This window comes from Vanellus vanellus, assembly GCF_965231255.1.
Source record: "Vanellus vanellus genome assembly, chromosome: 2".
In the NCBI taxonomy this organism is placed as follows: Eukaryota; Metazoa; Chordata; class Aves; order Charadriiformes; family Charadriidae; genus Vanellus; species Vanellus vanellus.
Window position 1 is genome coordinate 35,393,955 of NC_138906.1, and position 17,016 is coordinate 35,410,970.

General features: G+C 46.3%; 1 protein-coding gene across 1 annotated transcript in view; it reads left to right on the forward strand.

Moving 5' to 3' along the window:
• Positions 1-10,778: 10,778 nt before the first annotated feature.
• The window catches only part of ITGB8 (integrin subunit beta 8), a gene marked incomplete at its 3' end in the record, with an annotated part of 42,377 nt that continues 36,139 nt past the window's right edge, over positions 10,779-17,016 (forward strand). The window contains exon 1 of the mRNA XM_082499698.1: positions 10,779-10,921. Within this exon, the coding sequence (XP_082355824.1) occupies positions 10,792-10,921 (130 nt within the window). The 5' untranslated portion in view covers positions 10,779-10,791. The remainder of the gene's footprint in view (positions 10,922-17,016) is intronic.

The following is a 17,016-nucleotide window of genomic DNA, read 5'->3' on the forward strand; positions in this document are numbered from 1 at the left end:
CTTTGACCTGCTGGCCACTCTTCTTCTGATGCAGCCCAGGGTACGGTTGGCCTTCTTGGCTGCGATCGCACACTGCTGGCTCATGTTGAGCTTCTCGTCAATCAGCACCCCCAGGTCCTTCTCCTCAGGGCTGCTCTCCAGCCATTCCCCGCCGAGCCTGTATTTGTGCTTGGGATTGCCCCGACCCAGATGTAGGACCTTGCACTTGGCCTTGTTGAACTGCATGAGGCTGGCTTGGGCCCACCTCTCCAGCCTGTCCAGGTACCTCTGGATGGCATCCCTTCCCTCCAGCGTGTCTACCTCGCCAAACAGCTCGGTGTCATTGGCAAACTTGCTGAGGGTGCACTCGACCCCACATATTCTTGATTTATTTGTGTTGTCACGCTAGCAGTGAGTCTTGAGCAGCAATCTGGTGAGAGAGGGGAGGGGATATGCAGATAAATACCCCACGGAGAGCATTCTGGCTATAATGTGCACACCATGTTTCACAACTGAGGACAAGAGCAGATGAAATCCTATCAGAGAGGCTCAAAACCTTTGATAATTCTGGAAAAAAACCACCCGCCCTTTCCCTGTTCCCCACCCCTCTCACTTCCCCTCTCTGTCACACGCACTCAGAGTTTGCCTGTGGGATTTTTCCACTCATCGGCCACCGCTCAATGCGCCAGACTGAGCAGCTTTGCTATGAACGGGAGAAATTATTTGTACTCATCAATCACCCCGTTAGAAATTTCTGCATTGTAACTGTAAGATACTTTTGAGCCTGATCTATAGAGGTTATACTGTGCTAAAAAATAACTTTAATTTCTGTTAAACAATACTACTGCTGCTTCTAAACCACAACTTAACTTTCCCTTTCAACCTCTACCACTTAATTTCCTCAAGATTTTCTCAGGAGGAACTTTAATCTTTCAGAAGTCCCAAGAAATATTTCCTACTATTTCTCCACTATAGTCTACCTTTTTCTTTCTACCAGTTCCTTGTAAAACCTTACAGTGGAAACCTCTGGGAAATACAAGTGAGTTAATGGTGACAGGGGCTTACCTGGGAGTTTTCTCTGAAAACTTTCCAAAATGTTGTCAGGCCTGTTGTATTATCATGGAATATCATCTCCTCCTTTGGTTACCCAATGCCTCAGATCCTGGGGACAGCGAAGGGGTGAAATCATCATGGAAAGAGGACAAGGGAGAAATTGCAGCACTGCTTGAGATTGCTGCAGCAGCAGCAATTGTGACCTTGGGACTCCATTAAGGAAGAGAGAGAGAGAAAAAAAAAGAGGGGGGAAGATGGGGAAACCAAGAGGCCTGTAAAGCATCTGAGGGTCCATCCGAAATGACTGGGGTAAAAAAGAAAGAGAGAAGCAAGAGTGAAAAAAACAATTTTAATGCAGGTGAGGAGGGAGGCAGGATGGGAGTAATAGTCTTCAATGAAAAAAGGGGAAAAACTTCATTTTGAGGAAGAAGAAAATGAAAAAAACCACGAGGTGTAACACAGTCACTTGATTGGCACCTAAGCAGGCTCTCAGCAGTAAGTGGAGATTACATACCTTCTTCAAGTACCAGAGAGAAAGGTAGGAGACAGGCAACAAGAACAAAAGGAAATGGGTGGAGGTAAAAGAAAGAAAAACACATGGAGTGCCAGTGTAATGTAGATAGTTTCAGCTTGCAATAATAGAAAAAAATATCTGATAAAAGCACGTGACTGTTGGTGAACTTCTCACTGGCTGTTGCTCCTCTGTAGAAATGAAAATGCTATTTGATTGTGTCACAAACTGTCATTTGAAATGTCTATTTTCAGAGGAGGTCAGCAGCCTTAGCATCAGTGGATCTACACCTACATCCCTCAAGAGGAGACCTGGCCTTCACCCATCCTCCATGGAGCTGGAAAACCATACAGTTAACATCAAAATTGTAATGACTGGTTTGGGGTGGGCTGCAGTCCTTTGTGAATATAAAAGTAAGCAAAAAAAATATGCTTTTCGTTCTCTGTTAGTCAATGAAGGAAAACAGGAAAATGTCACAAAGATTAGTAACATGGGGTCCGATCTTTAGGCAAAAGCCCCACTGAAAGAAGGTTCACGAAATAATTTATCCGTCTTACCGCCCTTCTATCCTGTTCCTTCCAGAAATCAAGCCACAGTGCCGGTAAATCTATGATGTAATATCTGGAAAATATTAATGACAGCATTTAGAAGAACACCAGGTAAATGTTATACTTCAAAGACAGGCCACGGGGGAGCTCTTCTGTCTGAAATCAGAAAGGTTGTCATAGCACACCACATGTTTATTTGTCAAAAGGAAGAAAACACTTCTATCTGAAATACCAGTTCCGTCACATAAAAAAGCATAGTGGAAGTACCGAAAAATCTTAGTGCAAGAGTGTTCTTCAAAACTTTGCAGGTGACAACAATTAAAATGTTCTTCTTTCAGAACAGATCTGTTCAACTGAATATACTGCTGGGTTGTTTTTTCATAAATACTTCCAGAAAGAGATTATGTGAGCATTTCAATAAACAATCCTAAGCTTTGACCACTTGTTACAACACATGTTTTTATGCTTTTGAGCATCTTAGTTGGACTATATTGATAATGTCTTCTGCTTGCTCATTTCTAGAAAAATCATCCTACTCTTCCTTAAACAGAGGACAAGGGCACCTTCACCAAGACCCTCCTTGACACTAATTTACAGATCAGCTGTCTATCCTAAAGAAATGAGTGTCTATATAGAGCTTAAGGCCTTGGTTTTGACTTAGTAAGCCATAAACAGGCTGATACCTTCTCACCCAGAACCCACTGCTGTCTCCATCTCAAACGGTGTAAGATGAGGTCGCAACGGCTGGCTGACCATTTCACTTGAGAATCCATCTGAATGGCATTTTTTACTGAAGCACAGAAGATCAAGATCTGGGATTTCTAGAGGACTACATACTACATTTTTAACATACAAATTTTAGAATGTGGTTATATAAGAAAGGAAGAGAAGTGTACCGCTGTGGTTTTGCAAGTAATTCTGCACAGAAAAGCAGAAGGGAGGGAACACTGCTGGCACTTAGACAAGAAAAAGCTGGATCTTATATTTAAACCTATACAAATAGATGGTGAATAAGAATAACAGTTAAGACACAATGTACACAAATGCCACTAGGCTGGAATGTATGGAAAACAGAAGGTGTTATCTCACCTGTCTCTGCATAACATTGACCAAACTGTTGGAGTCAAGAAGGTAAATTCAAAAAGATAATGCTTCAAATGTTGCCAGATTGTTTCATGCAGGCCTGCTGAAGCCACAGAGATTGCAAACCCAAGGAAGATTTGTAAACCCACATGAAATGCCCATGTGAAATCAATGGAAGCCTTCACAAAAAAACTCTATTTAGACTATTGGTCATTTTGGATTATTGTTTTTCCTTAAAATGCGTTATTTTCTCTTTACGCCATGTGCATCAGGAAGTTCAGTAGCATGGACTGGTAACTAAGGTAGGCATTAATGGAAAAAATAATGGAAAATGCTGTTTTGGAGAGTTGACATTACCAGTTTTCACAGTGAGAACTGAGCCTAGAAATGAGAAACAATGTGGATAGCTTTAATATCTTATATAGAAATGCATCACAACTTTGTCAAAATTACGAAATTACATTTTGTTAAATATGTTGTGTATTGCATCGAGCAGTTGGAACTTTATATAGAATTTTACTGGATATAAAAAACAGCATAGGTGAATTGTTCGTAGTCCACACTGCTGGGGGAGAGGCAATCTGTTTCTTGGGAACAGCTATTGAATTTGAATTGTTCCATCATTTTAAATTGATGGGTTACGAAAGATTTGCAAAATACACTGACTTCTTTATTTGAAACAGATGCAGTTTAGATTCAAATGTCATGTAAAAAAAAAAAGATCCCAAGATATAGCAAAAGCAATTACATCTGACAGACAAGCACGTGATCCTTTTATTTAGTTACATAGCAAAGAAATACAATTTGCATGTCAGTGGGATCAAGTGAATCCACCAAATCCAAAACAATTACTGTAGTCCAGCAAGATTTTTAATTATTAAAATAGGGATGGTGGAGGAAAGTGCAATTAATTTAAGTATACCAAAATGCTTTCTATGGGGATTTTAATCACGTCTAAGATCATAGAATCATAGAACGGTTTAGGTTGGAAAGGACCTTGAAGATCATCGAGTTCCAACCCCCCTGACATAGGCAGAGACACCTCCCACTAGACCAGGTTGCCCAAGGCCACGTCCAGCCTGGCCTTGAACACCTCCAGGGATGGGGCCGCAGCAACCTCTCCGGGCAACCTGTTCCAGTGCCTCACCACGCAAAAAGTAAAAAATTTCTTCCTAATGTTTAATCTAAACCTGCCCTCTTCCACTTTAAAGCCATTCCCCCTCATCCTATCGCTACATGCCCTAGTAAAAAGTCCTTCCCCAGCTCTCCTGTAGGCCCCATTTAGGTACTGGAAGGCCACAGTAGAAGATCTCCCCAAAGCCTTCTCTTCTCCAGGCTGAACAGCCCCAACTCTTTCAGCCTCTCCTCATAGGAGAGGTGCTCCAGCCCTCGCATCATCCTCATGGCTCTCCTCTGGACACGTTCCAGCAGGTCCATGTCCTTCTTATGCTGGGGACTCCAGAGCTGGATGCAGTATTCCAGGTGGGGTCTCATGAGAGTGGAGTAGAGGGGCAGAATCACCTCCTTTGACCTGCTGGCCACTCTTCTTCTGATGCAGCCCAGGATACGGTTGGCCTTCTGGGCTGCAATCGCACACTGCTGGCTCATTTTGAGCTTCTCGTCAATCAGTACCCCCAGGTCCTTCTCCTCAGGGCTGCTCTCCAGCCATTCCCCGCCGAGCCTGTATTTGTGCTTGGGATTGCCCCGACCCAGATGTAGGACCTTGCACTTGGCCTTGTTGAACTGCATGAGGCTGGCTTGGGCCCACCTCTCCAGCCTGTCCAGGTACCTCTGGATGGCATCCCTTCCCTCCAGCGTGTCTACCTCGCCAAACAGCTCGGTGTCATTGGCAAACTTGCTGAGGGTGCACTCGACCCCACTGTCCATGTCACCAACAAAGATCTTGAACAGTACAGGCCCCAGTACCGAACCCTGAGGAACGCCACTTGTCACTGCTTTCCACTTGGACATCGAGCCGTTGACCGGAACTCTTTGAGTGCAACCGTCCAGCCAGTTCTTTATCCACTGAGTGGTCCATTTGTCAAATCCATGTCTCTTCAATTTAGAGACTAGGATACCATGTGGGACAGTGTCAAACTCTTTGCACAAGTCCAGGTAGATGACATCAATTGATCTTCCCTTATCCACTGCCACTGTAACCTCTTCGTAGAAGGCCATCAAATTTGTCAGGCATGACTTGCCCTTGGTGAAGCCATGCTGGCTGTCACCAATCACCTCCTTGTTTTCTACATGCCTCAGCAGAGTTTCCAGGAGGATCTGCTCCATGATCTTGCCAGGCACAGAGGTGAGACTGACTGGCCTGTACTTCCCTGGGTCTTCCTTGTTTCCCTTTTTGAAAATAGGGGTTCTGTTTCCCCTTTTCCAGGTGGGACGAACCTCACCAGACAGCCATGACTTCTCAGATATGATGGCTAGTGTCTTAGCGACCTCATCTGCCAGTTCCCTCAGGACCCGCAGATGTATCTCATCAGGTCCCATGGACTTGTACACCTTCAGGTTCCTCAGGTGTTCTGGCACTTGATCTTCACCTACAGTGGGCGGTTCTCCATTTTCCCAATCCTCGCCTTTGCATTCTGCGTCATGGGCAGTGTGGCTGCAGTCCTTGCCTGTGAAGACTGAGGCAAAAAAGTCATTGAGTACCTCAGCTCTGTCTCTGTCCCGGGTAAGCAGTTCTCGCGTTTCCTTCCAGAGAGGGCCCACATTCTCTCTAATCTTTCTTTTCTCGCTGATATACTTAAAGAAGGAATTTTTGTTTGTCTTGATGTCCCTGGCCAAATTTAGTTCTAGCTGCACTTTAGCTTGTCTAACCCGATCCCTGGCTGCTCGAACGATTCCTCTGTATTCCTCCCAGGCTACCCACCCCTGTTTCCACTCCCTATAGGCGTCCTTTTTCCTTTTGATCATGTCCAGGAGCTCCTTGTTCATCCATGCAGGCCTCCTGGCTTTTCTGCCTGCCTTCCTCTTTGTAGGGATGCATCGCTTCTGATGCCATAATAAGGTAAGAAATCATGTAACAGGCTAATGAACACATAATGCTTTTTTCATTTGAAAAACGTTTTGGTATTAACAGTTGTAAAACACCATCACTCTTCCCTTTGCAATCTTGGTTTGGACTCTCCCCCATTAAATGGCACATCAAAGATGGTTAGAAATATTCAACCAAAAAGGGAACATGTTTTTTTTAAGAAATGCTTTGGGTTTTTTGACCAGCTCTAGTGAACATTCATTGCAGATGCAGCGTTTTCAAAACCGTTTCCTGAAAAGAGAGGCTAGTCACTAACACTGTGATAGACAATTATATTTGTTTTCAATAAAACAAACATAAATACTGGAAAGAAACCACAGACATAGCACTTTGAGAAATTTTGTATCCATGTAATATAAGAACAGAGAATTACACTCTTTCCACCATAACAATTCATAGAATAACAGGTCAGAAAAAGCCCCCCAAAGCCGAACCAGCACCTTGCTCAAACAGGTTCAATTAGATCAGACTACTCAGGGGCTTGTTCAGCTGAGTTTCAAATATCTCCAAGGACCAACAATGGACTGGGACTTAAATCCAGTTCTGGTGGTCTTGAATTCCTCATTACAAGTCTCCTACATAACCTTAGATGATTCAGTTTCTCCATTTGCAACACTAGAATTATTATCCAAATCTCCTGCATAATGTTCCTTGAGACGTGACTTATATTATTGCATTATAAACGTCATCTAAACAACAATATATTCAAAGATGCTATCACTGCAAAATAAGTATTTTTAAGTCTTTGGATCCCACCATGGGAGGAATGAAGCTAAAGAAATAGGGAGAAGCTGCATTTTACGTAAACCAGCAGAATACTTTGAACAGTTACAGTGGCCGCTACTGATAGAGGCCGCAACTATTGGCACCTTCAGCTCTTGGCTGCTTTGTTACTGCTGATATTGGTGACTTTATCTATTCAGGGTGCACAGTTCTCACCCAATACTGGCATCTCTTTTGTTATGTTCTCAGTGTTTAAATTAATGACTAGAGTGTGTTCATTTTGGTCACCTTATTCTCAGATTGTATATGAAAATTATCCATTTTTTTCTTCCACGTTAGACTGTAGGTATTGTCTTTCTGCCCACAATGCCAAATCCTTGGATGTCGTTCTCATCAGGAGTAGTACACGTACGGACTCCATTTCCTATTTGTATGGTGAGCAGCCTATGCTTAGAAATTCACAAGATAATTCATCCTGTTGAGGACAGAGACATTTTCTTTATTATACTTATGATAATTTAAGTCCTGATCTGATAAAGAGATTAATACAGAATATATCCATATGGAATATTGGCTGTGTTCTTCTTCCCATCAGCACTAAGACTATGCAGGTGAAAATCCCAAAGCAGAGATCTCAGTTTCAGCGACTTTTACTTCTAGGATTTTGTTGAAAAATATTTCCTTTAATTGCTTTATGTCTCATCCTGGACCCTTTTTTCCAAATACATTTGAATCAACATGAATTTTCAAAATCATGACCCAGGATTTAGATACTATAGTCTCAAAGAGGTGTAAATTGGGTTTAGTTTACCTGTCACAAGTGCATCTCATTTCAAAGAACAGCACCTAACTGAGCTCTCATGGGAAATGTAGCTCACCACTTCCATAGTTTGAAATTGTGATCTCTGAAATCATAGAGCTTTTAGGTCAAGAATGCCACAACATTTGAAGTCATGTAGATGCTACCCTTTTATGTTACCATCACTGCATATGGCTTTCTCACATCCCATATCCCCATTTGGGCTGTGGCTGCTCGAGGAATGACAAACGTGTAAAATGGGGGATTTTTCCAAGATGAAGCAGAAAGATGATACAAAAACTCCCAAGAGTAGGAGTATAGGACGGCTCCATTGCCGTCTCTTCCTCAGCGACCTTGAACAAACCCAGTGTGCATTCAGTTTCTGACCTCTGACGTGCAGATGATAAACCATCGTTATCTCAGCTCCACAAGGCTTAGCACAGGGTCTGAAAATGCTTCAGAAGCCTTTCATTCATAATGTCTGTGAAACAGTGCGGTATTTACACTGGTTGCGTTTGCCTAATATATTAACACTGTACCCTGTACGGGCAGGCTTGGGCACCGCGTTGAGTTGATATTTTGGGATCCTACGCGCACTGACATCTGTTCGGTAGTAACAGAAACAAAGTGACGACACAGTGATGGACATGGCTGTCTCTGTGCGCAGCTCAGAGGCCCCGAGGCCCGAGGCTGGCACACCTATCCCCGCGGTGGGGCCCGTAACCTGGTGCAACAAGACGAGGTGCCCAGGTGTGTTTCACCTGCCGAGACAACACCACCCACCACCTCTGGGAGAGGAGCCCTCACAGAATCACAGAATCCTCTAGGTTGGAAGGGGCCTTTAAGATCATTAAGTCCAACCATTAACCCAACACTGCTAACACCACCACTAAACCATGTCCCTAAGCACCACTTCTACCCGTCTTTTAAATACCTGCAGGGATGGTGACTCAACCACTTCCCTAGGCAGCCTGTTCCAATGTTTGATAAACCTTTCGGTGAATAAATTTTTCCTAAATAAAAAATACATCCTAAACCTCCCCTGGCGCGATTTGAGGCTGTTTCCTCTTGTCCTATCACTTGTTACTTTGGAGAAGAGACCAACTCCCACCTCGCTACACCCTCCTTTCAGGCAGCTGTAGAGATCTATAAGGTCTCCCCTCAGCCTCCTTTTCTCCAGGCTAAACAACCCCAGTTCCCTCAGCCGCTCCTCCCAAGACTGGTGCTCCAGACCCCTCACCAGCTTCGTTGCCCTTCTCTGGACACGCTCCAACACCTCAGTGTTTTTTTGTAGTGAGGGGCCCAAAACTGAACACAATATTTGAAGTGGGGCCTCACCAGTGCTGAGTACAGGGGGATGATCACTTCCCTAGTCCTGCTCACCGCACTATTCCTGATACAGGCCAGGATGCTGTTGGCCGTCTTGGCCACCTGGGCACACTGCTGGCTCATATTCAGCCGGTTGTTGACCAACACCCCCAGGTGCTTTTCTGCCGGGCAGCTTTCCAGCCACTCCTCCCCCAGCCTGTAGGGCTGCATGGGGTTGTTATGACCCAAGTGCACTAACATTAAGGACAGGAGAGCCGGGAAGGGGAGCGGAGCGGGGCTGGGCGGGAGAGCACACCTAGGCCCGGCGGGGCTTTCCTGGCCCGCACTGCGAGGTACTTTCCGCCCGGCCCAGGGCACGGTTAACCTTTGCGTTACTCCCACTTCGCCCCAAGGGGTGGAAACTCCGAGCAGAAATTACTCGGGGAGGGCGATAGGAGCGATAAAACGAGGGGAGGTATTTTTAGGTAATGCGAAGTAACCGCCGGCGACTGGGGGTGGTGGGAGGGGGGGGTGTGAGGGGGTGCGCTGTGGGAGGGCGGTTTGCCGGCCCGCACCGGAGGCCGGGCGCGCTGCCGGCAACGGGGCGGAGGGACTCCCCGGGGTGGGGGGAAACGGGGACGGGAGCTGCTGCTGAGGTCGGGGGCAGCGACGGCGGGAGGAGGAGGAGGAGGAGGAGGAGGGAGTGAGGGCGGCAGGAGCGTCCGGTTGCGGCAGCCGGCTTCACACAGAGAGAGGGCCACAGCCGCCGGCAGGGCAGGGGGCTGCTGACAGGGCTGCCCGAGGCGGCGGGCGAGGGGCGGCGGAGCACAGCGCCGTGCCCGCGGCCTTCGCCCACCTCCCCGCGGCGGCCGTGGGCGCAGCCGGGGGGGGTGGAGGGGGCAGTGGCGGTGCAAACTATGCGGCGCCGGCAGCCGCCACCGAACAAAGAGGCGGGGGCGGGAGCGGGCGCAATGACTTCACCACCGGGCCCGGCCCTGCCCCGCCCCCGCTCGCTCGCCCGCCTGCCCGCCCGCCCGCCCGGGGAACCTGCCCCGCTGCCGTCTCATAGCAACCGGGGGGAGACCCGCGGGCCCGGCGCGCAGCGACCGCGGCGGGGCCCGACGGCTCTGCGGGCGGCCTGGGCCGCGCAGCCCCGCCGGCCGCGCTCCCCTGCCTTCCCCTCCCGCCCCAACCCCAGCCCCGCGGCGCGGAGAAACGGCCCCGGCAGCGGCGGCGGGTCGGGACGGCGGCGGGCAGCGCCCACCTGGCGGCGCGGCGGGGGCGGGCGGGGGGCGGCAGCCGGGGGAGGCGGGGACAGCCGCCGGGCGGTTGTTTCCCTGAGGGAGGTGCGGTGCCGCTGCCGCCGCTCCCCGCGCGGTGCCAAGTGCCTCCCCGCGGCCGGGCAGAGCGGGCGGCGGGGCGCCCCTTGAGCGCCGGGCTGGAGGCGGATGGAGGGAGCCGCTTTCCGCGCTCGCTCGGGGCTCCGCCGCCGTCACTGCTGCCGCCGGGGGGCCGCCCCTTGCGGGGCGCGGGGGCGCGGCGGGCGCTGCCCCTGAGATGCGGCGGCCCTCGCCCGCCCTGCCGCCGCCGCGCACCCTACCTGTGCCGGGCCCGCCGCCGCCCCTCCCCCGGCCCCGCCGCCGCCCCCGCGGGGGCCGGGACTGAACGCGCCGCGGCGCCGAGACGCGGCCCCGAGGAGAGGGCGAGGGAGCGGGAGCGGGAGCGGTGCCGCCCGCGGCGCATGATGTGGGTGCCGCTGCTGGCGTGCCTCACCGCGGGGATCGTCTCCGTGCCCAAGTGCCAGCGCGGCCCCGGACCCCTCCTGGGGGCGGCCCGGCTGCTGGCGGCCGTGCCGGGACTCTGCCAGCGCCGTAAGTTGCCGAGCCCCTCGGGCTGCTTCGCCGTGCCCTTTGGCTTGGCTGGGGTTGGGGTTGGGGTTGCTTTTCGCGCGGGGGGCCGCGCGTGGGCGGAGGGCACAGCCCTGACAGCTGGGGGCCGCCCGGCGCCGCGGGGGCACACACCGCCCCGGCCGGGCGAGGCGGAGCTGGCGGGCGGAGGGTACCTGCGGGGAGAGGCCGGGCGGGAGCGGCCCTACCCTACCCAAACTTCACACTCCTCGAGTACCGCTAGTGCGAGCCCGCGGTTTCATTGTCCATCCCGGGGGCGTCCAGCCTTCACCGAGCCGTGGCAGCTCCCCGGCAGCGTGGGCGGCCCGCGGGGAAGTGTCGCGCTGCGGGGGTACTGCGGGTCCTCAAAGTGCCCGGTCACCCTCCGCAAGCCTCCGAGAAGCGGCACACAGACCCCCCCCGGGGGGCGGGGGGGGGAATCACAAACTGCGGATGGACAGTTCTGAGGGATGGAAACACTCGTTTTTACATCATTCATAGGGCGTTTGGTGGCAGGGTTTAAAACGGATGGAGTTGCGGGAAAATAGTCTTCTCTTTACCTTGGGGTCGCGCGTATGCTGACAGTTCCCTGGTAGCTGTGGTACTGGTGGTAGCAAAGGCTCTGGTAAACGTGTGTAACACCTCAAATTGTGGAAAGGCTTCCCAAACCCCCTGGCATCAGTTCTGATGCATGCAGGCTGAGGGGAGTCTGCGGAAATGTACCTCAGATCATACAGCAGTTGATCAGACTGAGCTATCAGGTTAGTCAAGTATTTCATAAAGGATCTTATTTAACTAGTTGTGGTCAGAAAAGCAGGTCAAGTTGTCAATCACCTTTCTTTTTTTTTTTTATTTTTTTCCTCTTGTGGAATAAATGCATATTCCAAGTTTAAGCCTGGAGTTAATTTAAAATGTTAACATGTAACCTCTAAAAATAAGATTTACAATGGGAACAATGTATTAGTCTTAAGTTCCTTATTGCATATGTGACAAATTCATGCCTAATTCAGTGGGATTTGCCCAGTGCTATTAAAAACAATGGAATAATTTGTTAACTTTCATAGGATAATTTATTTTGCTTTTTTGGCTTCATATTTTGAATTCAAAACCAAACTAAATGTCAATAGGAAAAATAAAATATAATATTATTAAATTTCTTATGAAACATGACATCTTTTATTTAGTATCCCAGATTCTTTTTTATGCAGTGTAATTGAGTTGAAAGGCTAATTGAAACTTTATGGAGAGGATAGTTCTGTGCCTGAGTGCAGTGCTGTGCTTGCTCATGAGTGTAGCTCCTGGGTGCAAGTAATGCATGAGAACAGAATGCCGTAGGGGACGATTGTGCATGGAGCTTTTGCTCCAAAGGATGCTTGCTCTCTTTGTGGTGCATAATAGTGAAAATATACATGGGTGATACGTCATGGGTTACGTGTTTATTGTGACAACAGCTCCCAGACTGGGCTGACTGTAACTCAGATAGACCTTGGTTTTTTTCCTCTTCATTTGAAACCTCTGCTAATTCATGAAAGCTGAAAGTCACACTAAATTCTTTCCTTCATACATAATCACTTTACAGGCTAGAGCCACAGTTGAAGCCACAGAAGAAGAGTGTTTTGTTTTGTTTTTCTGTGAATGAACACAGGGATTATTAGAACTATTATTATTGTTATGATTATGTGCTTTTTACTTTTGGTTGTGATAGCTCTTATCTGCCAGTGCAGCACCACCTGGATTCTTTGAACATCTCTGCCTGCTCTGACAGAGACTCTGGGCAGCAGCTCCATGTACAGCTATTTGGCAGCACAGCCTTGTTGAAGCAGCCACTCCTCTTTGCTTCTGCCTTGACAGCACAGGGCATGGAGAAGAGCATCGTGCTGTTCCCGTGCCATCAGCAAGTTCAGTTTACTTATGTGCAGAGCTGGCAGAACCTGTGTATCTGTTGCATTGAATCTCCAGTTCTAAAAGAGACTGGAATAAATATTAAATGTACATGAGACTCCAGTTTAGTCATTCTTGTTGAAGCTTTTGTAGCTCTTCTAGTTGAAAAATGAACAGTTTGATGATACCTGAGGTATTTGTTCTGCAAACTGCAGTTTGAGATGTGAGTTACTGCTTGGGGGTAAGTAAAGGCAGAATTTGACCCTGGGTTTAGAGCTAAGGGGAACGCAAAAGGAAATCTTACAACACTGTAAAGTTGCAAGTCCCAAATTAAAGGTTCTGTAAGCTCAGATAAAAAGGTTAGTGTTGCCCCCCTCTACAAAGGGTGCCTTGTTCAGTAAGTCTCACCAAAGGAAATTTGCAGTTCACTAAGCCAACTAAAACAAATACCTGACATAAGAAAGGAGCTAGTTCCATAGTGATTTATACAGATCCCAAATTTATGCTTGAACACTAAAACCTGACAAACTCCTAAAGATGTAAGCCAGTGAACTGAATAAAAGCTGGATTCTACAACAAGAGCACGTGTATGCATTGTGTTAATCAGTTGTGTAAGTGCTCACTTCAGTGGAGACAGTCAGTTCACTTGCCTTGTTCGGAAACTAAACTGTTGAAACTCTTTAGTTTTTATCTGCTGTATAAGCATATGGAATACGTAGGGCTTAAATACTGAGGACTAACTGATTGGTCAAGGTTAACAGAGGATATTGGTTCAAAACTCAGCAGTGTCTCAAAACCAGTTTTTACATATGTTAAAATTTGAAAACAAAGGTGTTTGGTGCTCTCAAAAATACTTAGGTACTCATATGAAACTCAAGTAAGCAGAGTTTACTTGTAATGTGCATACAGGGATGGGATGGCATGAAAATCTTCATCCCTAATTTAAAAGTTGGAGAACTGTCACACAGCAATTCTGTTACATAGTCATTGTAGACAAATCTCTTCTAAAACCTGGTATTTTCAGTCTTTTCTAGAGTGTCATTTGGAAAGACCGGTTAAGGGTTTTAGGCAAGTAGTGGATCTGTGATCATAGCGGGGGACAACTGTTTATCCCAATAGCATGACTTCTGATGCTAAACATAATTCATTAATGTTCCCTCATCTGGGTCTTTGGTGCTTTGCCAGTCTTGTCACATCAGATTCTTATGTGTGTTCCCTCTAGTTAGAAAGTTTCATAAATCATTACTGTGTCACTTCTCAAAGGAATAGAAAAAGTCATTCAAACCACCCATGGAATGAACTGTTTTTGAAGAGAGGTGGTGCAGGTCTATCCCCACACACAAAAACATCTGAAATAAATGGTCCATCATGGTAGCTTTAATCAGTGTTTGTCTGTTGATTTCTCTTCTGTGCTGGCCCATTTCCTTTTGAGGCTCAGTGGAAGAAGCTGTGTTGTATGGGATACTCAGTACTGAGACAGTCTTGCTTTTCCTAAGGCTTAAAACAATTCAAGAAGAAAAGATAATCCATTTTTAATTTCCTGAGTCTGCGTGGGTGATCTACTCCCTAGGGGTATTAGACCATCTTCAGGAAAGCCAACCTGGGCGTTTGAGAGGGAACGTGGTTGTAGGTCGCAGTTCTGAGGAATAGCGAGGGGGAGGTTTGTTTATCTGCACATTGCCCAAGGAGCATATTATGCTAATGGTATGCATAAATTTGCTTTGCAGATTGTACACTCTTCATAATCTGTTGCAATTTCATGTCTCTTCAGGGGTTTTATATTGTAGTTTTTTTATTTTATGTTTTTTGCGAGTTGAATGATACTGGTGGTTGCATGTATAGTATTTACAATATTTCCATGCTACTGATGTTTGAGATGGGGTGAGACTGGGAAGAGAGAGGAGATGGGCAGTTCACCAACTAGAAGAGCAGTAACCATACTCTTGGTGCTCTGGGAAGGTTGCCTCAATGTTATTTAGGACATGCTGTTGCTGAAGGACGTTGTGAAGGCAGCCTAGCAATTACATGCAGCAGGAAAACTCTGTGTAGCAGCTTGAAGAGGCAGTAGCTTCTTTTCTGGTCCTTGAACTTTTGAGGGCTGGAACTGCAGCCACTGAGTAAGCAGAAATTATACCCCATTAGTCAAAAGGCCAGAATGGATACATTTAATTTTCCGTTAAAGTACAATATGAGTTTAATTTACCTCTCCAGAGCATCAGAAAGATGTCAGAAGGGGAGCTTTATGTAATCTTAAGGAAATCTTCATCAAATAAGCCCTTACCTGGTTGTATGTTCAACAAGAGGACATTATGACGTCAGCTTATAGCCTCCCTTATACTTCACAAAGTGCATAAATTCTGGTAATGTTTTTCAAGTCCCTAGAAAGAACTCATGATGACATGTCCATGTTAATTGTGTCTTGAATTTGGGACAGTTTGTATTAGTTACTAATCTACAGAAGAAGGTATGAGAAGAGAAACAGAAGATACTGTATTTACAAATTGGGTAAATTGACATGGGCTGCTGATATTTATCAAGACTGTTTCAGAAAGATACATCATCATCATTTCTGGGAGGAAGCCCTTAGTTAGAAGCTAGGGATCTCACTTCTTTAGAATAGGCCTGATGCAAGAAACTTTAGCCTTATTGTACAAACAAAATCTACACTACATACATGAATTATTTTATTTATCGCCAATGTACATTTTAAAAACCGGTATAGCAAACCCATACTTTTTTAGTATTGAGATAGGGTTATCTTAGGCAGTGATGGGGATTTTATGAGTCCTGTCAGGGTAAGAAGGGCAAGCAGAATGGCTTTGTGTTCTGAGCTTTGAAGTTTGCTTAGTGTTCTTAAAATACGTTAATGACACTAAAATCATATGTTGTATTTTCAGGAATCATATATGTGAACTATCCTGTGCTTTTACTGTAACTGATAGTGCAGACATCTTGGTATAAATCTGGCTTCTCAAGTTGAATGTACTGAACCCAAAATTCTGGAGAAGAATATCAATTCCATTGTGTTAATAAATCTTTTTTTTTATTTTTTTTTAATCAAATTCTTAAGGTCTCAGTGTTTCTGTTTCTACTTACGTCCTCCTTTCCAGCAAAATCTGTCTTCAAAGCTCCTGTATGTGTCCATTACTAATTGCTGACTTCTGTCTAACCAGTGGAAAGATGTAATACTTCTTTCTGATCTGCTTAAATAGGCATAATTTATGATGGACAAAGTAGGATATGGTTTGTTATTCTTTTCTAAGCACTTGAACTTTATTAAAAGATAATTTTTTTTTTCTTTTGGCAGTTTACATAAATGGACTTGGGCTATTTAGTTTAGCTTTTGGGAAGGAAGCAGGGCTCTAATGAATTAGTTCACTGTCCACTGTAATGGAACCTTTCTTCAAGAAGAAAAGTAAGTTTCTTGCCAGCCATTCAGGATTCCCCCTTGTTCTGGTGGCAGAACAAGAATAACCCCTTGAGCAAAATGTAAGTGTTTCAGGATGGTTGGAATTTACAGTATTAGAAAGTTGCCAAAAAAGCAGCTTCTAGCGGAGGCTATATTTGCCTGAATTGAAAAGTTTGCGAAGCTCATAATTGACTTTTATCTTCGTATGTTTCTATGATTCCCTTGACTTCATTGTCATATGCCTGTGGTGACTTCTTCCTGCTATCACCCATGGTGACAGTAATGAGTCTGAAGTATTTATAATTATCAGAAGATATTAAGACAAAAATTTTAACTACAGTTATTGGAGGAGGAAAATTCTGTAGCTTCAGGCAGGTGGAATGATGTTCCTGCATGCTCGATTTTTACTTTTTTTTCAGGCCCCTTCCCTGCCCCCTGGCTTGGGAGTTGTTAGCAGCAGTATTTCATTGGGTTCAAATCTTGAAAACTTAAGTATTTTTGGTATTTTGCTGTTGTTGTAGCTGTGTTATGAATAAAGCTGCATGATGTATGGTGGCATCACAAAAGTAGTCCAAGTCTGATTAAACCAGTAACTGCCCTTTCCAAAATAAATTCTGTTCCTTCTCGGTGTTCAAGGGAGTTAGGCTAACTGAATTCCACTCGTTCTACTGTACTTAAGAGCACGACTTATTTCCATTTCATCTCTGCAGGATGACAGGGGTTAGTACTGTGCTGAGGACAACTTGCTTCTCTCAGATGGGAGCTTCATGCTGGAAAGCTGAACCGAAAT